The following is a 24,975-nucleotide window of genomic DNA, read 5'->3' as shown; positions in this document are numbered from 1 at the left end:
TACACGCGTGTCGTATTATGCGTGAATATTCTTACCTCTTGATCTTAACAAATACGATCGCCTTCGTGGTGTCGGTAAATGGGGTGCGATTCGCGATGCGACGGAAACATCTTCCGTGGCATCAACCTTCCATGCACGGGCTGTGAATTATCGTTGATGAAATACGCTGAGAGGAACTACCGTATTCGAGGATATTTACGTGATATTTCAGTTAATACTCCGTGGCAGCAAATAATAATACTCGCTCGTAAGGTTCAGTTTTGTAAGAACTATTGCAAATAGCGTGACAAAATATTTCCATCGCCGCGAGCACCGGTCCCGGTTCAATTGCTCCTCGTAATTCTCTAAAACAGCACGATGGCCTATCCGCCGTGTGTTTGTACGCAATTTGCACGAAACAATTGTACTACTCGATTTGTACACGGCTGCGTATCCCTGCCGTTGGAATACTCGTTTGGAATAATAATATGCTCGTGTAAACATATACATATATTTATACATGAAATTAAATTATCGTTATTGTTGCTTCACTCTTGTAGACGATGCACTATCATGGCACGGTGCTCTGTACGGCTTACTGTACGAAACCAATGTCCGGTGAACATAGTTCTCCAAAATGCTCGATCCAGAAACACAGACAGGGACTGACATAATTACCGACTAATATGTGTTTACGAACATGATGCAGCAATACTGTGTAAATACCTGAGTATAATTATGTTTTCTCTCCTAAATGGAAGAAGCGTCATGCGGTGTGTATGCGCGCGTATGTGTGTGTTGGTGTAAGTGTAGCACATCGTAGACGTCTAGACGACAGATAACACGGACGAGTCGGCGATAGCCTTAACAGGCAGGAATGAGGTATAATTAACCGCGTTAAAAATTCATTAAACGAACGACGTACGAGGGAGAGTGGAACGATCTCGCGCGTCTTATCTGTCGATTGTTGAAGGAAAAATGAACGAACGAGCCGGCGAATTATCGACTAACAATAAGTCCGATACGTTGTCAATCCACCCCCGACGTTTTCTTTCTCTTCCTATTACCATTTCCTCTGCGATCTCGTCTCGACTCGTCTCGCAATCGGTCAATTTTATGCCAAATTGTTCACGATTTAACTGTATCAATTTTGACGAGTCGAAAGCACTTTTCGTTTCCGTTCTTCGCGAGTCTTCTTCTTCTCTTTGTCTCTCTCTGGTTCCATCCATTCTCTCCTCGCGAGCTTTCAAGCCGCGAAACGGATAGTCACGACCGATAGTCCTCGCACAGGGGTGGGAAACTTCTGAAAGCCATCGCCGTTGCACGTTTCTCGGTTCAGCTTCTTTTTTTTCGTTACAATTCGATTTCTTTTTGATTTGTTTCTTCTCCGTCTCGTTGGTCGTCGTTTTTCCTTCCTCGCCTCCATCTTCTCGCGTTTTGTTCCTCCGCGTCGGATTTATAACGCGTCGCGGTACATCCCCTTCCTTTAAGACGGCGAATCCTGCAGCTCCTGCTTCTGCTTCTGCTGCACTTTGCCGATATTTTCCGCCTCCCACACCGTGTCCGGAAGTTTCGTTCCCAACGTTTCCGGGAAGATCAGCGACAACAGGCCCGCGACCAGGCCCATGCATCCGAAGAGAATCAACGGTAGCCCTGGCATGATTTGTGCCTGTATCACGGACAGACGCGTGAAAAACGCTCGAAAAAAATCGCGAAAAAGGCGTGAAAAGGGCGCGAAGAAGGCGTGAAATAGAAGTGAGAGGAACGAGGAAAGGCGAGATTATATCTTTTCCCGTGGAGAACTCGTTTTACGACGGGAGATACGCTAGATGGTCGCTAGAGCAGGAACACCCTTATCCGGGATGATAAAGTTTCGCGAAAGACAAATAGCGTATCGATCGGGATCTTTGTATCGTCGCTGTCGTACCGAGTATCGTGCAAGTAAGCAACAAGCGGTTCGTATCGGTACACTGTACGATGTACATTCTTGCGGCGGTCGTCGACTCACCAAAAGAGGAGTTTGCGGTGACAATATTGACCCCATGCGGCCAATCATGCTGCAAATTCCAAGGAGGGAGTGTCTCAAGTTCGTGGGGAACAGCTCCGCCGTGTAAATGTAAATCGTGGAGAAGGACATCGTGATGCACCATTTCCCTCCCATGTACAGGACCAGTCGCAGGAAGCTCAAGGAACCTGGAACGGGTTCGTTATGTACCGATACTTGACATTCCTTCTAATTAATTCGAGGTCTTCGAATATCTCGCGATGGAGCGTAAACGAAGTACTGGAAATTTGGCGTGGAAATTCCGGGAAAATCCGGGGAATTCCAGGAAAATCCAGGTTACCTGTCGGTACGAATTCTATGGCCAGACAGAATGCTCCGCTGAGTAAGAAAGACGAGGAGAGGGTAGCTTTACGGCCAACGTAATCGGTGAGGAACCAGGTCAGAAAATAAGCCGGGATTTCAACGATGGCGACTAGTATGAAATTAAGGTATTTGTCACCGGCAAAAGCCACCGAGTTCAGAGACAATCCGTAATAGACGAAGGTGTTCGTCAGCCAGCAAAACGAGCAGGCCAGCAAGCGAGTGAGCATCACCGGGCTATTCAGAATTTGCATCACTGGCGACCTCTTTTCGGACACTACGATCTGCTCCGTCTGGAAGATAAGACATCATATATCGCCACGAACTCGGAATCCTTTTGATAACTTTCCGGATTAGCCCTACCTTCTCGGTCTTCGCCATGTTCAAATCTTTGAACGCTCCGATCGCCTCCTCCGAGATCTGTAGCCCGTTAATACGCGCCATTTTCCGATATATATTCTCCACCTCATCGTATTTCCCATTCGCCAATAGCCACCTTGAAAATGGCATCATTGTGTTTGTGTGTTTTTCTCTTTCTGTTCTCTGTTCTTTTATTTCTTTTTCCTACGGTAATTTTCGAAGGGGGAAACGATTATGTGAATGTGTGTACAGGACACGCTTTATCGTTAACCTATGCCGTAGATGGAGAAAAAGGATCGGTAAGAAATCGATCCGCTGGAACGGAGGTTAGGCGAACCTACGATTACGAGAGGCCTACACGCGCGAGGCGATTCTCGTATCGGGATCCGCGTTAATTAATTAAGGGATACCCGGGTGCAACGAAGGGCGCGGTGATGTCAAAGGCCAACCGGTTAATTGATCGGATGTCGTGGAACGCAACGACGGTTTCTCCGGCCGTTTAAGAGGGTTCATTTCGAGATCGTTAACGAGACTCCCGGACAATGCGAATTAAACAGTCACCGAAGGAAATTACCTGACTGATTCCGGGATCAGGACGGGCAGTAAGACGGCGAGCAATGCCGGACCGTACACCATTCGGAGGATCAGACGCCACGATCTAAGCCACATCGCGATCAATCCGAGCAGCATCTCGCCAATTGCGAACATGCAGCAGATGATGGTGCTGGTTAGAACTCTGCCTCTCACTCCCGCCATTTCCATCCCTGAAAACGATCGTGGTTACACGTTGATTCTGATCCGTAAGGGATCACGTTTCGCTTATGAAGCCGTGGATGCTCGGAAAGTTTCCCGTGGAATAGCGCGAAATTACGGAAACTAGACCATGCATTGTAACGCGCTCCGTGGTATTGAAGCATGGACTGAAATTATAGCCGTGCCAATAGCGAACTGGAGGACCACGTTGGTTACCTTCGGTTACGTTTTTCGATAGCGGAAGGCTCCTACATCGAGTGGTCGGCGGCATGTGAAACATGGCCGTTATTTATATCAGCATTATTCACGTCGAACATCTTCCCTTACTTTGCCTCGTTATTAACTCACCTAAAATAAATCCAGCCCCGTAGATACCAGCCGCGACAGTCGCGTCGATAAATTCGAACACGAGAAACATCCAATAATTCACCGAAAAGGAATGTATCAGGCCGCTGATTCCGCTCAGGAACGTGGTGAGCGTGAGTATCGTGCGTCTTCCGTATCTGAAAGCAACGATACGGAATATAAGCACTCGCGGACAACTCTGCGTCGGCTCGGTTTCCTCCCTTATCGTTGCGAGCCACCCGAAAACTCTGCCGAACCGTTTCGATACCGCCCCAGCAAGATTTTTGACACGGGAAAGAGAAACTGCCGGGAAACGAAGGGAAATCTCGGGAAACAACCTCCAAGTCCGAATCATTATCGTAGATCTCCGGAAGTTCGTCCAAAGTACAGTTTCATTTAAATACACTCTCCCCTCTGGACAATCTCGGGTATTCCCCGACTTCGAATTAGAATTTGCGAGCGACCAACTTCCAAGTCGTCCGTCGGAATAGCCAAGTTCTCTCTGCTGACTTTCCACCACGTGTCATAAAACATTCTAAAAACCGAAGATTCCCGATTTCCAACTCTCAACGGTGGATTCGGCAAAGATTTCCTAGGTCTCGGCGTAAATTCGCCGAGGTTCGGATCTTCGTGAATTATCCAACGTTCTAACACTGAACTTGCCACGATCGATCAAACGACCGGCGAAATGAGTCAGAAAAAATGAAATAAGAATAGAGGTATCGAAAAATCGAGTTCGAAAGTCTAATTTCTTCTATCGGCTTATTTAAATATGTATAATTCGACAATTATACCGCGAAAATTTCGCAAGGTATGATCCGAGAATAAATAATTAGAAATTCAATAATTGCCTGCGCGATAACTCTGTCAATTCTCGACTCGAATTTTTCAAATTTTTATTAATGAGGTATATTAATTTGACCAAAATCTTAGAAACAATCATATTGTAAATTAAGAAACGGTCATGCAACGATGGTGACAGGCCTGCTAGAGGTTGCAGGCCAATACCGACCTTTGGACTTCAAGGACCTTCGATACTACGTAGGCATCAAGGGGTCGGTTTTTGGGTTTAAAAGGACCTGCTGTGTAGAACGCTTTTAAAGTATTGTAACTCATAAGGACGTGTTTAAACCTCTTATTTTTTATATTCGCATAAGTGTATATATTCCACCTATATTAAACTTTATATATCTATTAATGTACAACTGAATACGATTACTTCCCTGCACGCTAAACGCTTTGATTTCATCCTAGAAATTCCAACAAGTCATTTAGTCTATGACGAGTTCAGTGTATTTTCGTATCGTTAATAATTTATTTTGTGGCAAGTTTCTCTGTGAGAGTAGACGAAGATCGAAGACCTGTTGATCTCGATCGGATCTTAGCTAAAATATTAGCTAGTCCGAAAAACTTTCTTTTTCACCCTCTCCCACGATCGAACGTCGTTAGACATCCGGCTCGGACCAGGAACTCCATTTCCCGGGCCTGGTTCAATCCGGTCGTCGCTAATTAAGGGCCGAAAATAAATTGCAATGATTATTTCTCACCTGTCCGATATGTATCCGGCGAATATCAGCCCGACGAATTGGCCGACGTTATTTATCGTGCCCACGAGGGTGAGTTTCCATCGATTGGTGTCGCAGGTAAGGTCCCACTGTGTCGAGAAAACGAAGGACAAGCGTGAGTCACCTAGGGTTGCTTAGCTTCGGTCGGTCGAAAGATCGGTCGGTTTTACCTCGCTGAGTATCGTGTTCTCCGATGGATCGTAGATCCACGAGTCGCATTTCTCGGTGGCGTTACTGAAAGTCTGATTCGTGCACGCCCCCGTGTGATTTCGGACCACGTAACGGGTGCACTTGGACATCTCTGACATGTCTGGAACGGAGGCCGCCATCCAGGGCGTGTGGAACTCCGTGTTCGATGAATTCTCGCATTCTGGCACCGCGCACCTGTTATCCAATAATTGCTTTCTTTTTTCCTGGACATGGAAACCCGTCGAGAACAATCGAGGTAGCGGGAGAATCGCCTTTGCTAGAATATCCCGGGTTACCGAATATTTCTACCATCCGTGGAAAGTACCCGAGATATCCCGATACGAACAACGCAATGCATTCGTGAACAGTCTGTTCTGTTCCTCGCGATATTGCCTTCTAGAGTCCCAATCTAAGAAATCGCGTTGGAAACTTAGATGATAGCGTTTGACAAGCGAGCTGCTTCGATAAATTCCGCTGAAACGAATGTGTCTGCGGTAATCGCCACGCGCGTCTGACACTCGTCTACCGCGAAAGGATTAACAAGGTTGCTAATAAAGTGATCGATTATCCGTCGCGCCGATTACATAATTCGAAGTTCGATCAATCCCCGTAGTCGCAGGGCATTAGGTGCTGCTCGCTGATTGCACTTGACCGGCGCGCATTATTCAAGCCCCGTTCTCCAGAGTTTATTCGTCCAGGCTATAAACGACTAGCTCCGCTCGAGGCGAACGCCGTCCGAACAAAGGAGGTGCGGATGCACGCGATAAATTACGCGAAGAAGAAGAGAAGAAAAAAGAGAAAAAAAGGGAAAAAGATGGAAGGGAAAAAAAGAATCGTTCCTCGAATCACGGTTGCATCAGTGGTAACGTACCTGTATTTAACTTCGCCTGCTGTGAACACGTAGGCAAGCGTGAATCCTGCTGACAAGAACAGAGGCAGGCTTATTATCACGAACATGATCATTTGATAGTATCCGATGCGATCCACTTCCTGCTTCCTGCCGGGACCTCTCTTTTCCCCTGCGAAAACACGGTTTCCTGGCGATCAACGATACCGTCCAATTCGCCTGGTCTAAAATCCTACGTGGCATGCAGAAGCGAGTGGAAAGAAGGGAATCGGGTGGACCGGGGAACGCTCGATCGGCAGAGATAGAGCGGATCTTCCGGCGAAAATCGCTGTCTGCCGTTGACACGCCATATTTCTTTCGCCTGGCTCGCGAGAAACGGTGGACAAAAATGAAGAGCCGCGGCTTCACGCCCCTTTCTCGCGTGCACGTAATCACGATCAGGATAATTTCCTTTTAAATCACGCGTTCCGTTTCGCGACCGACCATTAGCCAGGTAATCGTACAGAAGGCCATCGATTTATTCGTCATTGCTAAAATCGACGCTTTTTTCTTCCTCTGTCTCTCTTCCTTCCACTTAATTCCCCGTCGACGTCGGTCGAACAGACACAGGAACGTTTCACTCGGTGTAAACTTCGACTAGAACGTCACTCTAATTGATTTAGCCGGCATCGTTAATGAATCGCGTCACCGAATAACACGGACGACCTTCTGCTTTCCTTTCCAGAGAACGGGAGAAGAGGGACTAGGAGAAACAACCGCTCCGTGGTAAACATAACGTTGAATAAGCAGGAAATCGGTATTCCACGTTCTCGGCATGCATCGTCGCGATTCCCGAGACGCGCGATGACGAACGATTAACCCGAGTTGCGACTAATCGAGACGAATAGACGTCGAGTAAATCGTGTCAGTGGCTCGCGAACGGGCGCGCGATTAATCAGTGCGATAATTAATACCATGACCTATCTCCGTGGCACGCGAATCAGTCAGATACGAAACTTTCACTGGGAAGATAATGGTAAGTATACAAGATTTGTTCGCGTAGATAGAAAATCGCGTTCGATCGAAAGATAGAAGCAAAGGAATTACCTTCGGAGCCATCCTTGGCGTTCGACGCCGACGACGAGTCGTCGTTCTGCGAGCAGAAGAGCTTCATGCTGTCCTCCTCGTCGCCTCTCAGGCTGCGAACACACAGATATTCGAGAATTATGCCGATCCGCGGTCGTCGCTTCTTCGTTGACCCAACGTCGAGGGTCAAATCGCTGCTCGATCGTCGACGGCTCGCGGAAAACGGGCGGGAACGACGCAATTGCGCGCGAGTATTACATAAAAGCGGCGAGATCGGACCGCGAGCTTTTACCGAACGCTGGCGAAGGGGAGTGGAGTTAAAAAAAAAGAGAAAAGCAAGAGGGAACCAGTCGCGAACGGGACTTTCACGCCTGTCGCCTGTCATCCGGCCGACGACCAGTACGCGATAGAGAAACGAACGATCGGCCAAGGGACACCGCGGGGTTCGCGAGCTATCGTCGTCGTCATCGCGGTTGTCGATGCAAATCGTCGATGTAGAACTAACTATTGCCTGCGACTGCAATATCGGTGAGTAACAGTAATCGTGGACGACGAGGCCTAGCGATAAATAGCGATAAAAGGCAAACTCGCTGACCGCGTGCTCGCACGAACGCAATGCGCGACCACGACCAACTGCGCACCGCGAATCCGATTTTCTACTGGTTCGATGGAAGCGAGGGGTCAACAACGAGAAAGAGACGGTCAGGGGACAAACCAGTGCAAACGAAGGCGTTCACATCGACCCGTGCATACGTGAAAAATTAACGCGACGTCGAAACTCGTTCCAACTCGCTGTCTAACCCTAGCCGCTGATTACCGATCTTTGACCGAAGCTACGCCAGGCTTCCACTCGTTTTCGATGTCGATTCCGGTTCCGATCGCGTCGACGAATTCGCGACTCGTGGTAAAAGATGCAGGAAAAGACGAAGACGTACTTCGACCAATTGGATAACCGTTGATCGATGTCGTCTTCGCTTGACAGCGACCTTTCCGCTTGGAATGCCATTGACTTTCTAACACGAACGAGCACTTCTGAAAGTGTTGCACGTCCCGATACCCGGCATTTATATGCCGTTCGCGACAAACCAAGTCGTCTCCTTGACGATCTATCCGTAGACAACTGTACACTGTCGTTTCAACGTTAGGAAGAAGAAAAGACTCGACGGTGCCCTTCAATTTCGCTAGATAAATATGGACATGGAAGCATGGCGATGGCCGCGGGAAATAAGCACGTTCCGCGGTGTCGTCGTAAATCATCGGGTTTATTGTTATTTATCGTCGACATGTAACTCCCATGTAATTTCCTTGCACTTTTTTCCATTTGAATGCGCGTTCCGGGATAGATAAATCGCGATTATTGCAAGACGCTCGAGAATTTCGAACGGCTGGAGAATGCCGATGCTCGAGCATCGGTTAATTGTTCGCGGATTTCCTTTTTTCCTGAACATAATGGCTGCTCGCGACGTTCCTTCGTGCTTTTCTTGCGGGTAAAAAAGTACGTGATAATTCGCGGATACGCGGACTGTTGTTTGTACGCATTGTTACGCGTATCGTAACGTCGTCAAAGTACGAGCGGACGCGAGGAAAACGGAACACGACGTCGTTGAATTGGCCGTAAAGATCGGATCACGACTGCACAGGTCGAGTTCGTCCTTCGCGTGTAATTTCGCGTCTGCTCGTTCAGACACTCGCCGGAATTAACATATATTTAACGATTTAAACGATCTGTCCGGCTCAAGAATCCTAATTCTTCAATAAAGACGCCACTGTCAGAGATCTGTATCGCGTTACCGTCCAGCCAGTATCTTTTTCCAAGCGTCCTCTAATTTTTCCTTCCACGCTCCGACCCGCTTCAACGAATGGGCTGATTAGAAGCTGCTTTTACGACTAGTAATGGTTATTAAAAGAAGAAAAGACAGGAAACTTGTAAAAGGAGGAATGTTTTTGATAATCTATGGCTGAAGCATATGGCTGAAGATTCCCTAAGGCTGAAGATTAGGATATTTTACTGGACGAAAGTGAGATTTTCGATTATTAGTAACGCTTTACTCAAATGTCTGTCAGCAACGACGAATGCTTGCTCGATATCCAACCGGAAGTTTTCCTCTTGTCAGCTAGGATGACCCATATAGGGCACCGAAAGCCTCCGAGTCAACTGAATTAAAGTCTAACTCGACTGGTCAATTACAATATCGCGATTCGATCAGTGGAAACGAGGCGGAAGCAAACAAACGAGTGCAGAAGCACAAACGTGATCTACTCTATCGTCTACCTTGAAACACGGTCCAGTTATGCGATCAATTGTAACCATCAACTTAAACGCTCTCATCTGATTCCCATTCTTCTTAATTTGACATGCAATTGTATCCAAGCAAGCCTCCGACGAACACGGCACAATTTCGCGCTATCGTTTAAGCGAAAGGAATAATTGCACCTATTCTACTCTAGATTAGATCTACCTCGATCAACCGGGACAAACGATCCTGGATCAAATTCCGCGTAGTTCGCAGTCACGATCGCGCATCTACCTTCCAGACATTTCTCCCAGTGACTTTCGTTCGAGGGAAACGGAAAGTTTAACGAGATTCTCGAGTGAAGAATACGCAAGGATATACGAAAATTATTCGATAGTAGCTACTATACAACTGTCCAAATGTCATACATGCACCACTTCAGTCGCCATATCTAAAATCTATTAAGATAGGATGGCACTGATAAGACGAATAAGTATGAAAGCATTCGATAAATTATCATTTATCAAGCGGAATTGCAAAGTAGGTTAGAAGAGGAATGACATAATTTAGAGGAAAAATATTTAATGTAATGTAAATTTGTAGAATCAATGCCAAAGTGATAAAACGAAGTAGATACCCTACGAGATATTAACATGGTTAAAATTATTAATTTTTTATGTAAGGAATCGTTTCATTTCGTTTTTTTGTAACTACAAGGAATGACGTTATTTTTCTCACAGTATCTTGCGTTTATGATGTGAACAAATTTTTTCTTCTATCCTACATATGTATTCCTATTACTTGTTTCGATGTATAATTACTCGAGAAACTGCACTCACGATCGCCCAGGACGTCTTCCTATTCGCGACGTGTGTCTGCGCTCGAAACGGAGTATCACGCGTGATACAGGTGTGCAGCCGCTTTTCGTGTCCTTTCACGATCCGCCTACGCCATCTTCTGTACAGCGTTCACCGGTTGCGTGTTGCACGTTAATTTCTCGACGCGGAACACCGTTAAGCAGAAAGATCGGCAATCGACACGTGCCGAGCGCGCTACATTGTCGAATGACCACTGTCTTGTTGCTCCAGCAACTGTCTTTGAAGGTAAACGTATGCCACAACGCAGCTCTGTCCCCGATAAACACCAGGGCAGTGGGAGAAGTAAAACAGACCGGGAGGGAGAAGGATCGGTCGCTCTTAAGTTCTGGCCTGTCCGATCGGCATGCCACTCGCTCGGTCACCGGTCGTGCCACGCAACTTTCACGTGAAGCGTGTCCGCCCATGGGATAATCGCTGGCCATTTCGGAAACTTGCGGCAGAGCATCTGTTTGTTCCAGTAACCGGGCGATAAAAATGTTTGAGAAGCGATAAAAAGTATCGCCGATGGAATAGAAGTAGATGGAAGGAGCAACGAGGTTGAAGTATATCGCGTTATGAATCTCGCAAGAAAGCCATTCGGTAATAAGAGAAACGATAAAACACTTGGAATGCTCTTCGGCGGAAAACCCATGCGGAATCTCCATAATTCTACACGCATCGCGATTAGCTGCAGCCGCTAAAAGCATTTCCAATGCAGAGATTTTATTGCCACCGGACGATTACGTTACGTAAAATACCACAATGATACACTTCGTGCTCTACTAAGTATCGGTTAATTACTGAAATTCCACGGTTCGTTGCTTTGTTTCTCAACTATTTAACGATCGTACCGAGCAATCCACGCGATCCTTACCGAGCGCATTGTGTCGCTCCTCGAACTTGCGCCCGCCATTACGCGGTCCCTCGCGATGTCCTCGAAACTCGCAACCTTCATGGAAACGTACAGTTTCACCGTTGCAAAAGTTATAGAATAAACGTGGGGAAATTATTTCGTCCTTCGTCCATTTAAATATTCGAATTCTCGATAAAAACGTAATCGTAAAGGACAATTAAAGTAGCCACGACTAGGAAAGCCAACGACTCGTATCCCACAAAGCACGATGATCTCATCGTCCATTTTCCCGCCGAAAAGACACTATGGCGCTCTTAATTATCAGCCATCTAACAAGACGCGTCAACCCAAATTATCAACCGTATTACCGACCCCAGTTTCGAAACGTTCTAAACGATCTAAACGATGGAATCATCGTCCCCAGTGGGAAACCCCCATGGCGATTTATTTTTTCCCGCGTTATTTCGAAAATATCGCTTTCTTGAAGCACGATATCCACCGTTTCAACGCCTCCGCGCGCGCGCACGCGTCATTGTTTTGTTTACGTTGGAAAGCGGCGGGTTCGCTAGTCGAATAATGCTCGGTGCACGTGGGCAGGAAAAGCAGCGCGATTTCCCGCGGTTGGCAGACTGACAGATAAGAATGAACGAGCGAGTGTGCCGGCGTGCACGCTCTCTTATTCGCGTATGCGTATTTTTGTCTTCTTCGGTTCATCGAAAACAACCGGAGAAAAATCGAATGAAACTGGTTTACGCCGGCTTAGACCGGATGAGACAGTTTAGTTGCAAGTAACGTGCCACGGTTTATTGTTACATCGACCGTTCTATGCAACGAGTCTATGGGAAAAATCGGTTTCGCCTCGATTGAATGAAAGGCCGATATTTTTGGTCCGTTTTCGTTCATCTCCCGCGTCGATCTGCCTGTCACGATACCGCGTTTCATACGCCATGTTCCAGCGATTGAACGGGGGACGAAATAACCACGTATCGACCGCGATCGGTTTTAATAATCGAATTCTTCGACTAGATTATTCGAATAGTTGATTATTTCGCTGGCGAGTACGGGTTGACGGTGGTGTAAGTAACAATAGAAGTTAAGTTTGTTTGATCCGAGCGAAAATCCCGGAGTAACCGTGAATGAAGTAACGAACACCGCCATGTTGATTGTATGGCGATCGGAAAATGCGCGCTAAACTTCGAAATGATTCGCGGTTTTCTCGCAGGATTTTTGTGCACGATGCTTCCCTGTTATAATTGAACAGGTGTGATCTATGTCTGATCTATGTGATCTATAATCTCTGTCGTCGAGATCAACACACGCGATCGCGTCCGAACTATAACGTTCCGAAATTGATCCATAAATCTCGTAACCGAAGAATACATCCGATATACGGAATAACAAAGAATATCGAGTTTCTCGTAACATACCGTACAATTTTATCAATAAAAGGAATGATTTCCTTAACCAAGAATCTCGTAATCATTCGTAACAAGTGTCGAATGTCTATAATCAGTCTTCTTTTTACCCTACATTGACCACGGGTAAATAAAGACCTAGCAAACAGCACGAAATCGCGTTATGTAAATACGTATATTATTAGAAAAATGATAAGTGCGAATTTCTCGAACGCGGTTTATCGGGTCGTACCGAAACGGGTTCGTGTCTCATTAAAAATTCGTCGGGACGTCGATAAAAGTTTCTTTCGTAATCGAACTGGTATCGGATAGCCACCCTTTCGTTCCGAATTTCTGTCGGAGAATTTCTCCCATTAATCGTCGTTACGTCGCGTCACGTCAAAATCGACGAGTCCTCCTACGTGTACTTTCGATAAAATATTTTGCGATCGTGATCGCGTAACGACGATGAGGAGGGAGAAAAGTAGACAGAAAAGGGGAGGAAAAAGTAAGAAGAAGGAAGAGAGTGTACAATGGAAAGGAGAACGTAAGGAGGTCGGTAATTGTTCGCTGCACAAATATTTGTAGACTACTCTAGTTTGTCGAATTAAATAACGCGCCGTGACCTGGTTAAAAAAGAGAAGAAAGGAATATAAGGTCGGGTGCAGTGAAGGGAGGTAGAAGAAAAATAAAATTGTCGATAATGGATCGTTTATCACGATGATTGAACAGAAGCTGCGTTCATAAGGCAAACGACAATTCGTTTGCACGGCGATAAACCGCGTTTGTTTAAGACTTCACTCCAGCCCATCTATTGCTCCGCTAATCTCTTCCAATGATCCGTTATCGTGGAAAAAAGAAAATACCGAAATCTTCGTCGAAATTTTCATAGAAGATCTCTGGTCCCGATGAAAAATCGATCCATCGAATCGCTGGAACACTGAGCCTAGATCGGAACAACACTGGTGTCCCATTCGCCGATACGTTACGCGTTCATCGTCAAAGAGAAGCTTTTCCTCCTGGATCGTACGACGCATATCGACAACGACACTCGTCGTTAAACGAGACTTCTCCTGGCAGAAAAATCTTATCTACTCGCCGTTCAATAAAACAAATAAGAACGATGACGGGAGCCAGGCAATTATTTGTCTCGGAGAAAAAGATCAGGCCTCGCGAAGGACAGGGAAAAATGACACGTCAGTCCGAATAACCTTCTTCGACGCTCCAAATCCGTTCCGCTCTCGAGGCAAAGCGGACAAATTCCGCGTCACATCGAGAGTCGGTCGTGTCGTGCAATACAAACTCGTGGAGGATGAAAATAGGAATAGGGAAAAAGGATTACCCGATTACTCGGATCACGCCGCACCTAAGCGTGCTCGTAAATAGCAGTTAAATTCTGCAAACATTTCGAAGGCCGGTTTCGACGCGACACTAATGATTCCCCGCGCGAATTAGTCAGCGAAGCATAATGGCAAGATAAATGAGCCCAGGCCGTGCGTCGCGGCAGCCCCGAGTAATTTCCATTCAATTTCAGCGCGTTCGACCGGATGGCTGACGAACCCTGGCCTACAGGAGCGTCCTCCGCGCGTTGTCGCGCGACGGCCATCGCCGAGGATCGGCGAAAAATCGGCACGCCTGGAAAACGAATCACGCGACCGATCATCCAGCTCGAATCGGCCTGCGACCTCGCGTTAACGCGCTTCGCGTCGTGACGAAGTCTAATTCTAATAAAGGAGCAATCGAATGAAGCCTTAACAGATTCGAACGCGCGTAGACGGACTCCGGCGCAATAGCTCGTTTCCATGAACGTTCGACCCATATCTGCGGTTTTCGATCCTTGCCGATTTGGACTAAATTTCGCTTAGATTTTATACCCTCTGTCCATCGATAACCGATCGTTCCATAGTTCTGTCAGACGGTCGGCCACGTCATTCGTCTCTCATCGATCCGTTTCATCGTTCGATAGAATTAATCGCAATCCAATTAGGTTAGTTAATTCGTCTGACGGTTATTACTCCCGATCTATTTCTAAGATGGATTTCTACATCAGAGTACTCTCGACAATGATCAGTCGCGAGTAATTGGTCCGACGTGCTTATAAAGACACAGATTTTCTCGAAATTAACGGATATCGCGAGAAAAAGGGTACGAGAAGAATGAGATACTCGTTAAGGCGAAATCAATCGCGTTAGAGCTATGTGGTGGACAGATAAGAGACAGTTACTCTACTCGTTTCTCCGTTTGTCCTCGTGCCAATTATCCAGTCGCGTAGTTTCATGCAACGAAGACGCGTCGCAATTATTAATTCGTCGCAGCGAGATCGCAAGGCGTATCCTATCGTCCATCATCGAGGGACCAGTGTATTCTTTTTGCCCCGCAGAGTTATCGAAAGTACGCTTTATTAGCGTCGCGCGAGTCGATTGAACGCGATGGTGTCTCGCAAAAGGAGATAAGCAACCACGACTCGTCTTTGTCACGAGGAGTGACAAGTACACGCTGTTGTACGTTCGTTCATGGCGATCGCGAAGGGTGGAAAGAGTGGGTTAAGTTATTTTTAGGCGATCTATGACTGAGAAATTTTGGACGCATCGTTGCGCGATCGGGAAACGGAACGCGTGGAAGCCGTGGAAAAAGGCGGAAAATCCGCGATCGCCGCAGAACGCGAACGCGGAGGAGAAAAGAGGAGAAAGAATGGCTGGGATTAAAAATCGGAGAGGATAAATCGGAACGCAAGGCGCGATTATCGGCGGTTTCTCGCACGCTCGTTACGCGCGAAGGAACGCGCGCGGCCGTCGAACGCGGGAGAAGGGTAAAAGCACGTAGGTAAGCGTGAAATACGCGTCCGTGTGAATTACTTACATTCTAGAGCCCATCCTGGACCCCATGATGCTGCCACGTAGAAACTCGTCTAATGCACTCGAACCGCGAGAAGAGAGGTTGCCGTTAAAGCGGAAAAATGTTCCCCTCCGCGTGCGCCGCGAGGAAGCCGTCGAAACCGCTCGACTTTGCGCCGTTGGGGCACTCTCCTTTGTCCTATATTCACAGCTCACGAAGCTTCAGACACTCGAAAGTTTGTCGGTGCTTAGTCATACAGAGGCGGCAGAAGTTTGTACCCGGTATTAAGTAGGAGGAGAAGCGATGCACCGCGGTCGGTGAATACGGCGAAAAGTCAGGGGAGAGACGCGAGGCCATCGTGGGCAGCAGCGTGGCATTTTTCCGACTCTCCTCTCTCTATCTCTCTAACTCTCTCTCACTCTCTCTCTCTCTCTCCCTGTATCTCTCTCTCTCCCTTTCTCTCTCTCTCTCTCTCTCTCTCTCTCTTTCTCTTTCTCTCTCTCTCTCTCTTTCTCTCTCTCTCTCTCTCTCTCTCTCTCTCACTGTCTGTCTTATCTGGATTATTGTAAAAGTTGGGTCAACAACTCTGCCTGCGACGGGACATGACTTCGTCGTTCTACGAAACTGATTGGACATCCACGCGTATCGCCTCGGTTCCATCCATGAGGATATCTGTTTGCCACTACGTTGCGTCTCCTCCGAACGCCGCCACCCACTTTTGTGAGACACGAAAGGAAACGAAACGCGACGTACTCTTCGCGTAATTACGAAGTACCGGTCATGGCCACGTTCTTCTCTCGTCTTGTCTCGTCTCGAAAAATCAACAAAGATAACTCGACGGATTTGATACGTGTCCCAGATGAAACTGATAAACCGATCGAACTCGCGATCGCGTTCCGATAATCGAAATCCCCTGCACTTACGCGATACGGAATGCTTACTAAGATTCTGCTCCTGGCCGATCGTCATGGAAACCCTTTTAAAGACGTACACGACGTTTTCAGAGCGTCGATATATAGTTTCATCGTACAATATATAGGAGTTTCTGCAGATGTTGATAACCGATTCTGAGATTCTGTGCGATGTCGCAGAAAGCGTGTACGGTTTGGGTTAGATTGAATACGATAATTATTAGACGATTTTATCTCGGGGGTAAACTTATAGCGATTAGAAAGTGGATAATATATCGGTGAAAGTTCGACGGACTTATCGTATGTACTCTGTTCGTATTGTTTATCTGTAAACGATAAACGAGACTTATTTCTAATCTTAGTGATCGATTATTATGTTTAGAAAATGAGTTTTAATTAAATTGTAATGCAAGGTAATAATAGAGATTGGTTTAAGTAGAGAATACTTCGAGTACAGTTAATTTATCGAAATGAGATCGCTTCTTCCAATAGTAAATTTTTAATCTGTCGCGCGTATCTTAAACCATTCTTATGTAATTTTCATTGATTATTCGTATCAAATTGCGATAAAACGTTTCTGAAGCTATCCGAGATACATTTTGTTTTAAAACAAACCGCCCTTCCGGTTTTAGTTCGGTGTTGCATCACTGAAAGGCGCGTGTATTCGTCTGCATCTTAGAATTTGTTGTTTCCAATCTATTGAAAGATGTTTAATACTGTAATTTATAGAATGAATTATATTCATTCCGTTGAATGTCAATGGAATTGGTTAATTTTGGAAAACATAATTCCAAATCTAACAATTTAGCTTGATTTTCGATTAGAGTGACGTACATATAGTACCACGCTACAGTTCTGCTCTAAACATTTTGACCGCCATGCCTTGACGAAAAGAATTCCACTTCTGTTGAACTCGCTACGTTTAGTTGATAAACGTGTTATCTATCGTTTGACAGGACCTTCCTAAACAAAAGTGTCAAGAAGCATTTAAAAATGTCAGCTACAGAAACTACAGTTATTTTTGCAAAGCTAGAGGCATTGAAAGATATCAAGTACATATACTAATTTACCTATCCAAATTCTTTTTCTTACCAAACGATAACATTTTTTAAATAATTCGTTAAACCTATATCTTCGAGTAATACAATACTTGAGTGATACAATCAGTTATGATATGATTTTATTCATCTTTTGTGAAATAAATCTTTTAAATACTCTATGTAATTTATTAGGTCAAAAACTCTCCAACTAGAAAAAATGAAGCAAAGAATTTTGCAAGAAGTAGAACAGACTGAGCAAGAGGAAAAATGTTTGTTACAGTACAAACAGGAAATGGATCTCCTTATGCAAGAAAAAATGGCACATGTAGAAGAATTACGACAAATACATGCGGATATAAATGCGGTATGATTAAATAGAGATCTAACATTCTTTCTCAATTAGATTATACATATTACCATTTATATAACTATATTAGATGGAAGGAGTTATTAAACAAGCAGAAGAAGCTAGAAACAAAGCAAGAGAAACTGCAAAATTAATTCATAATAATGATTATCAACCCCTAAAACATGATATTGATCGTATGCGTAGAGAATTTTTAGGATTAGAAAGGTTACCAGAATTATATGAAACAGAATCTGACCTTATCTCACCAGAGTAAGTTAGAATATAAAAGAAGCCTCAACTGTTTTTAATGGAATTATTATGAAAAAAATTATTTATTCACAGCTACTTTGATCGTCCAATGCAAAAAGCAGAATGGAGAGTAGAAGTAAGAGGAGAAGATTTATTGCCCCCTCTTACATTACACCATCCTGGTCATCCAGGTGGTTCCACACCTTTCCTTGCTCCTCAACCTCTTCAAGGTCCAAGTAAACCAGAACCGAGACCATTACCACCAGCCCCAGGCCCACCTGCTCCAACATTCAGGTACCACTGGTATATCGCAATTTTATATTATATTTCTATATAATATGTAAGTTACTGAATTAGTTGTATCAAATTTACACTTAAATTTATTGACATTTATTGATATTGACAAATAAGAAAAATGCGTATATAATAGTATATTAGCTTTTATGTTTTGTCTCTTTTCTTTTAGGCAACAACCACCCCCTATGAAATCATGTTTATCGTGTCACCAACAAATTCATAGAAATGCACCAATCTGTCCCCTTTGTAAAGCTAAATCTCGATCACGTAATCCCAAGAAGCCAAAGAAAAAAGACTAATCTTAATAATAAGTACTATTTATATAAATCATCAAGCATTTTTGTCATTTAATTTTAAGAATATACGTTAATGGTTCTTTTATAACTTAAACTAATTCAACTACTGTAAAAACATACGTTCATGCAAAATGTATGTATTTATAGTGATGTTTTTAACTTTTAGTAAAAAATTTATTCTTAATTTTCAAGAATAGTTGTATTAACGATTGTAAATCACTGAATTGTCACGATTGTTGGCAATTAAATCATTTCTACCCTTAATAAGATATACAAATAAACCTAAACAAGTTTTATCATTTTATTTCATTTTTTTCAATTTTTTACATTTAATTTTCATAGAACTAAAATTGATATAAACTTAATTTCTTTAAATACAAACACATATTACTTTATCTACATTCTTTATTGCACACAAAGTTTAAGAGTATAATTGTTTCAGTAAATATATACAAATTTTATTAATGAGTATTTTGCTAACTAAAATTACATTAATAAAAAATAATTTTTCTTTAATTTGTAACCTTATTTAACTTTCTCTGTTCGACATACTTGCCAAGTTTATTCAATTGTATAACGTCATTCGATTAGTTATGGTATAAGTACTTACAAATTCAAATTCTTATTTGAAAAACATTTGTTAATGTTTAAATTTAATTGTATCCTTATTCTAATCCTTATTATAAATTGAGCTAAATATCAGTCTTTACTGTTATAATATGAATATTTTAAAATTTTTTATACTCTTATACAATTTTCTTCTGTCAAATTCGTAATAAAATTTTACGATTTTAAAAAAATTTTTTTTATACCATAATAGCTATTGTTCAGATTTTTCATAATAATATTGTACAATATATATCTTTATTTTCAATCTTTTCTATCTTTATAAAATTTGAAAATATAGATATCATTTGATTGTAAAGCTTAACAAATTTATTGTTATAAAAATTTGTTTTATATTCTTTTAAAAAACTAGATGACTCTTATTATATTCCTTCATTGTTCATATATTTATTTACATATTTACGTATGTAAAATATGTATTAAAAATCTGTAAATGTCTATCAAAAATATACCTGCATTTTATGCTATTATAATTACATTTGGAACCAACTTTTAATGGCAGTGACATGTATATATGTGAAATATTAAAATTAAATTAAAAAAATACTAAAATTAAATTTCGAGTGTCATATCTGTTACATTAGCATATTTATCATTTTCGTTACTTTTTTATGCATCATTTAACTCTTGAGCATCGTTAGTTTTAAGATGGACTAAAGGAATTTCCGCATCTTTCGACAGTATTGGTCTTAATGGAACTAATCGCTTGTTTACCAGTTGTAACCATAACATGCATACTATTAATGTAAAACCAGTAATACCGAATGTATAATATGTTCCAAAATGAGTATAAATTAAACTAATGAATACTGGGCCCAAGACACGAGAAGCGCATCCAGCACCTGTCATAAAACCCATCCAAACACCTTGTGGACGAGGTCCTAGTACGTTACTGAAGATTGTTTGTATTAAAGTAACACCTAATGGATACCCTATAGTTGTAAATCCATACCCAATAAGAAATTGTGTGACTGTAAGTTGTGGTGTATAAGTACACCATTCTTGAGTACTTGGGCATCCTACAATTTCTGTACCATTGGAATCTTTTGTAATGTTACCGAATGCTATAACGTATAAGAAACTTTATGAAAAATTAAGAAGAGTGTGAAATAATTTTTATATGTATGTTACCAAGATTAAATATTATATATAACACAATGTTACCTTTATATGTTTATCACTATACTTACGTCCTAAGTAAGCAATTTTCGGAGGATCCGGTCCCCATGGGATATATAAAATACTTCCTATTATCATAGATAGAAAACCACCCAATAGCATTACTTTACGTTCATTAAATCTAAAAACATTCAAGAGTTAAATAAAGAATTATTCTTCCCAGTATATCTCGATAAAAGCTTCTACCTTTTGCATAAAGGTTCAATCATAATAAATGTGATGGATGACACTACAGCTCCGATACTCATTAACACACCCACATAATACACTGCATCTGCTTTAGTCCATGCAAATTGTTCCATAGTTAAAGCAGTACCAAGTCTATAAAATAATAAAATAATGTAAAATATGATACATAAAAAAGGTTTTATATCTTGAAATTATACTGACGTTTCAAGGAGAACAAAATTAAATACTAAGACAAAAAAGGCACAAATTAATGTCCAAGCAGCTAAATTGTCTGGTTTTATAGACTTCAATGTTTCTTCCTCTATAATTAATGAATAAAATCTTTAATTAATTATTAATATTATCTATTTTATTTGAAATAATTAATTCCTGCACATTTACCAGTTTGTTTTCCTTCACTTCGCATTGTTTCACGAATAGCAATCCGATGTTCTGTGAAATTCCATGGAAGGAATAAAACAAAATTAAGAATCCCCATTATAACATTTATCCAACCAGTCATAGTATACATATTAATAGGTAAAAATATAAAATAAACTCCATCTTCTCCAAGGGGTGTAACTGCAGTTTGTAAACTAGGACCTACCGCAAATCCCAACACCTAATACATTTTAGGATAAACTGTATAAAAAATTATATTAATTTGCATTAGAAGATGTTAAACTACATTACCTGAGCAAGAGATACCATTGAAACAGCATGTGTTCTTTCTACAAATTTTGTAGCTGCTGATAAATAAGACCTTGCTACTGCAATATTTGCTAAAAGTATTATATTATAGAAGTGAATAACAAGATTTTTATTTTAAATAATAATATTAAAATGATACAAAATATTAACCAGAACTAACTCCAACCAAAAATCTAGCAGCTATCATGTATATTTTTCGATCACCTGGTATAATCTCAAGGATACTATACATTCCTGATGCTAATATGAACAAAGCTAATGTTGATAAAAGTGGAATTCTTATAGATCCTCTTTTGTCTGCCCACCATCCTATTAAAGGAGAAAATAACATTTGTCCCAAAGGATTTGCTGCAATAACATATCCCATGAATTCTTTACCAGCGCCACTATCTAACTGTAATATTAATACAATACATTATCACATGCTAAAATTAATTGTTTTTTTATTTTGCTTACCTTCCCAAGATATGGCCATACTCCTGTAATTACAATACTGAAACCAAGAGACATAAGAAACATGGTAAAATAAATTACATAGATACTTCTCCACCGGCTTCTTCTCTCAAAGGATGTTTCCAAATTATCATCCACAGGAACATTGCTTCTGTTAAAATAAAATTTTAAGGTATCAAAGTAATTCAATATTAAAAATTTTTGATATCATTTTTTTATATAGTACCTTTTACAAAATAGTTTCTTGTACCAATCCATTACAAATGATCGTATAAAGTATTCAAAAAGCAATAAACCACACTTTCTTTGAATAATTATAAATTCTTTTATTGTAAATACAAAGTGAATATGAGTATAAATTTTAATCTCTTCAACTTATTTAATATTATCTAATTTCAATAATATAATGAAAACCTAAAACATAATAATATGTAACTTTAAATATGTATTTTATTCTAACAGATGAAAAAAATGTACATTTTAATATTTATAAATTTCCATTTCTGTTTAAAAAACTTTTCAAACATTTTAATTTCATTTTATCAAGAAAACATTTAATAATGTTACACGCAAGACAACTTTAACTAGTTCAAAAACATAAAGATTAAAATACTGCTTCCTTTCCTTAACAAATAATTAAATTACTAAATCATTATTTAATCAAAAACATCCAATATATTATAAATGAATATGATAAATATATTACAAATAAAAGATATTAGAATAGTGTTTCAAATTTGATAATTTCTTTTTTAAATTTTCACACGCTAAATTCATCACCGCGGACTTGGAAAAGATTAAACTGCACGCCACTGCTCGTATTTCTCAAATTTATCCATGTCAAACTCTTACATATTAATTTTACTAGCACAATGTAAGCTACAAGTTAAATTGATGAAAAATCAAATATAATTGGAACGCTCAATTGACTAACTTCATAATTATGAAGCATATGCGTTTCAATTCTCTCGCATATAAGTATTCATCACACTTTGTCACAGCTTCTTTATAAACTGGCAACTTTTGTTTTATACATATGTACATTTCGATGCGCATCACTGATGCGTAACGTATATCTTGTTTATTCGAACAAATTTAATCGTATCTGTCGAAGACAAAAATGCCATGTGCTTCATACCTACTAATATCTCAGGTGATTGTTTCGTTTAATATGTTGTATATACATACATATAAAGTTACAGATAAGGCTGCTATATTTTTACTTGTACATTGTTTTATCTTGATCTTATATATATGCATGTGTACACAAATGTCTCATTGTAACTAATCAATAAATATTAACTTGCATTAAAAGTTTTATTACTGTGTAATAAAAAATCTAACAATAAATTAAAAAATTATCCTCTTTTGTCTGATTATTATTTAAATATCAAAACAATCATAGTTATATTATGTTAAATTTAATTGTATATTTAATTTTATATTAAAAGATAAATGTAAATTTGATACTGAAGAATAATTTGTAACTTTAGACATCATTTATAACATTAATTTATGACTATTTACGTCAACTTAAGGTTAACTTTTTCTTAGTATGTATTTAGTTAAATGACACATTTTAAGTATCAGTTTCTCCTAAAAATTAAATTATATGATAATTGATAGGAATTATATTATAATTTCATAAATAAATATAAATGTTTTTAATAGATAATAATCAAATATAATATAATTGTAAATGAAATATTTACAATATTGTGTTCAAATATTATTTTATTGTACAATAACTGGTACAGCGTAGTTACATAGGTGTGGAAATATGAGTGGACAAGAGTAGATTTATTTATAAATTAAATAATCATGGAATACTCTTATAATCCTAGTGAAAACCAATAAAGATATTCTAAAATCATATACCATAAACGTTCTAATTTTTATATCTTCTACGCCTTCCATTGTAATATTTCTTAACTTTAGTATAATAAGGATTAATTGGTGGTGTTTCTAATTCCATATTTTTAATTTTCATGAATTTTGTATCCTTTTCAGTATATCGGTCGGCAAATTCTTTTTCACATTCTTCCAAAAACTTTTTTTGTTCATCAGTCAGATTTTTTTCCTCCATAGTTTTAATGTATGTGAATTTATGTCAACAGTATTATATATCTGTAAAAAATTGGGAAATTTTAAAACATATGATATAAACGGTTCAACATTTTAAAAATCGAAACATCTTTTCATCTAAAATTCTTTATTATCAATATTATTACTCTTTATTACCCAACGTTTATAAAAACTTTTTACGATAATATGAAATTTTTGTTACGCTTTTGTTCATGCAACAAGAATATTAATTCGGTTTTTAATACACGTTCATAAAAATACTTTAAGTTCACATAATATCTACATATTTTTATTATATCTAACCTAATTATAACTTAAACTTTTAATGCATGAAGTAATGATTTCTACTTATTAAACATAAACAAATAATTTTTCATAAACTTTAAATTTCAAGATTTAATAAAGTTTTATAGGTTATATTTACGTTTATAGGAAAGAGTTCAATATTGTATCAATCGCATCATTAATTATGTATGTCCTTTGTACGGTTATATTTTCTAGCAAAATATTATCAATTTATATTCAATTGTATTCGTTGCCTTTAAAAATAAAAATATCAATTTGTATAAATAACCAATCATATTTCAAAACACGATATACAATTTGCAGATAAGGATAATAATTAAAATAACAATTTTATTAAACTACATCATTTAGTAAAAATATATATGTTAAAATATATTAATAAAAATAACGAATTTGTAAATCAAATTTACAAATTATGAAAATGCATAATAAATACATAAAACAAATGAAGAGAACATTTCTATTAACAGGGTTTCAAGAACGACATTCTCATGTAAACTAGCTTTAAAAGATTTTGGCGGTACAATCATCAGCGTACATAATCTTATACCTTTGTGTGCTTTTCAGTTGAAATTTATTGTATACTGTTCACTGAAGATACAAGAAAACGGCACATCATTTGTAATTAACTTTAATATTACAAATATATTGCTAGTGCATTTA

At 40.3% G+C, this 24,975-nt stretch overlaps 3 protein-coding genes across 6 annotated transcripts; 1 reads left to right on the top strand and 2 right to left on the bottom strand.

The window, feature by feature from the left end:
* Positions 1 to 478: 478 nt before the first annotated feature.
* Positions 479 to 15,798, bottom strand: LOC108555214 (organic cation transporter protein). Of its 3 annotated transcripts, none has more exons than XM_017910758.1 (11): positions 15,666 to 15,798; positions 7,490 to 7,581; positions 6,428 to 6,575; positions 5,538 to 5,751; positions 5,350 to 5,456; positions 3,806 to 3,960; positions 3,279 to 3,468; positions 2,708 to 2,840; positions 2,325 to 2,637; positions 1,988 to 2,172; positions 479 to 1,648 (listed from the first exon to the last, which is right to left on the bottom strand). In XM_017910758.1, the coding sequence occupies exons 1-11, from the start codon at positions 15,689 to 15,691 to the stop codon at positions 1,466 to 1,468; spliced, it is 1,746 nt and encodes a 581-aa protein (XP_017766247.1). In that variant the 5' UTR covers positions 15,692 to 15,798; the 3' UTR covers positions 479 to 1,465. The 3 variants fall into 3 exon arrangements, with proteins under 3 accessions (XP_017766247.1, XP_017766249.1, XP_017766248.1); XM_017910760.1 differs by lacking the exon at positions 15,666 to 15,798 and adding an exon at positions 10,524 to 10,799 and having other exon boundaries at positions 1,466 to 1,648; XM_017910759.1 differs by lacking the exon at positions 15,666 to 15,798 and adding an exon at positions 10,542 to 10,799 and having other exon boundaries at positions 1,466 to 1,648.
* Positions 15,799 to 17,276: 1,478 nt separating this feature from the next.
* On the top strand, positions 17,277 to 18,811 carry LOC108555199 (zinc finger C4H2 domain-containing protein). 2 transcript variants are annotated; one of them, XM_017910745.1, is made up of 5 exons: positions 17,277 to 17,604; positions 17,785 to 17,956; positions 18,030 to 18,211; positions 18,284 to 18,484; positions 18,657 to 18,811. In XM_017910745.1, the coding sequence occupies exons 1-5, from the start codon at positions 17,546 to 17,548 to the stop codon at positions 18,784 to 18,786; spliced, it is 744 nt and encodes a 247-aa protein (XP_017766234.1). In that variant the 5' UTR covers positions 17,277 to 17,545; the 3' UTR covers positions 18,787 to 18,811. The 2 variants fall into 2 exon arrangements, with proteins under 2 accessions (XP_017766234.1, XP_017766233.1); XM_017910744.1 differs by having other exon boundaries at positions 18,284 to 18,493.
* A 1,208-nt stretch (positions 18,812 to 20,019) lies between these two features.
* Cln7 (CLN7/MFS domain-containing 8) lies at positions 20,020 to 22,205 on the bottom strand. The gene is made up of 9 exons (XM_017910739.1): positions 22,148 to 22,205; positions 21,925 to 22,072; positions 21,619 to 21,862; positions 21,451 to 21,539; positions 21,160 to 21,379; positions 20,980 to 21,079; positions 20,776 to 20,910; positions 20,601 to 20,710; positions 20,020 to 20,474 (listed from the first exon to the last, which is right to left on the bottom strand). Exons 1-9 carry the CDS (start codon positions 22,177 to 22,179, stop codon positions 20,020 to 20,022), a joined length of 1,533 nt encoding a protein of 510 aa, XP_017766228.1. The 5' UTR covers positions 22,180 to 22,205.
* Between the last annotated feature and the right edge of the window lie 2,770 nt (positions 22,206 to 24,975).

This window comes from Eufriesea mexicana, unplaced genomic scaffold, assembly GCF_001483705.2.
Source record: "Eufriesea mexicana isolate 0111107269 unplaced genomic scaffold, ASM148370v2 scaffold143, whole genome shotgun sequence".
Classification (NCBI taxonomy): Eukaryota; Metazoa; Arthropoda; class Insecta; order Hymenoptera; family Apidae; genus Eufriesea; species Eufriesea mexicana.
Note: the sequence above shows the minus strand (reverse complement) of the source record. Positions and strands in the feature narration are given on the sequence as shown.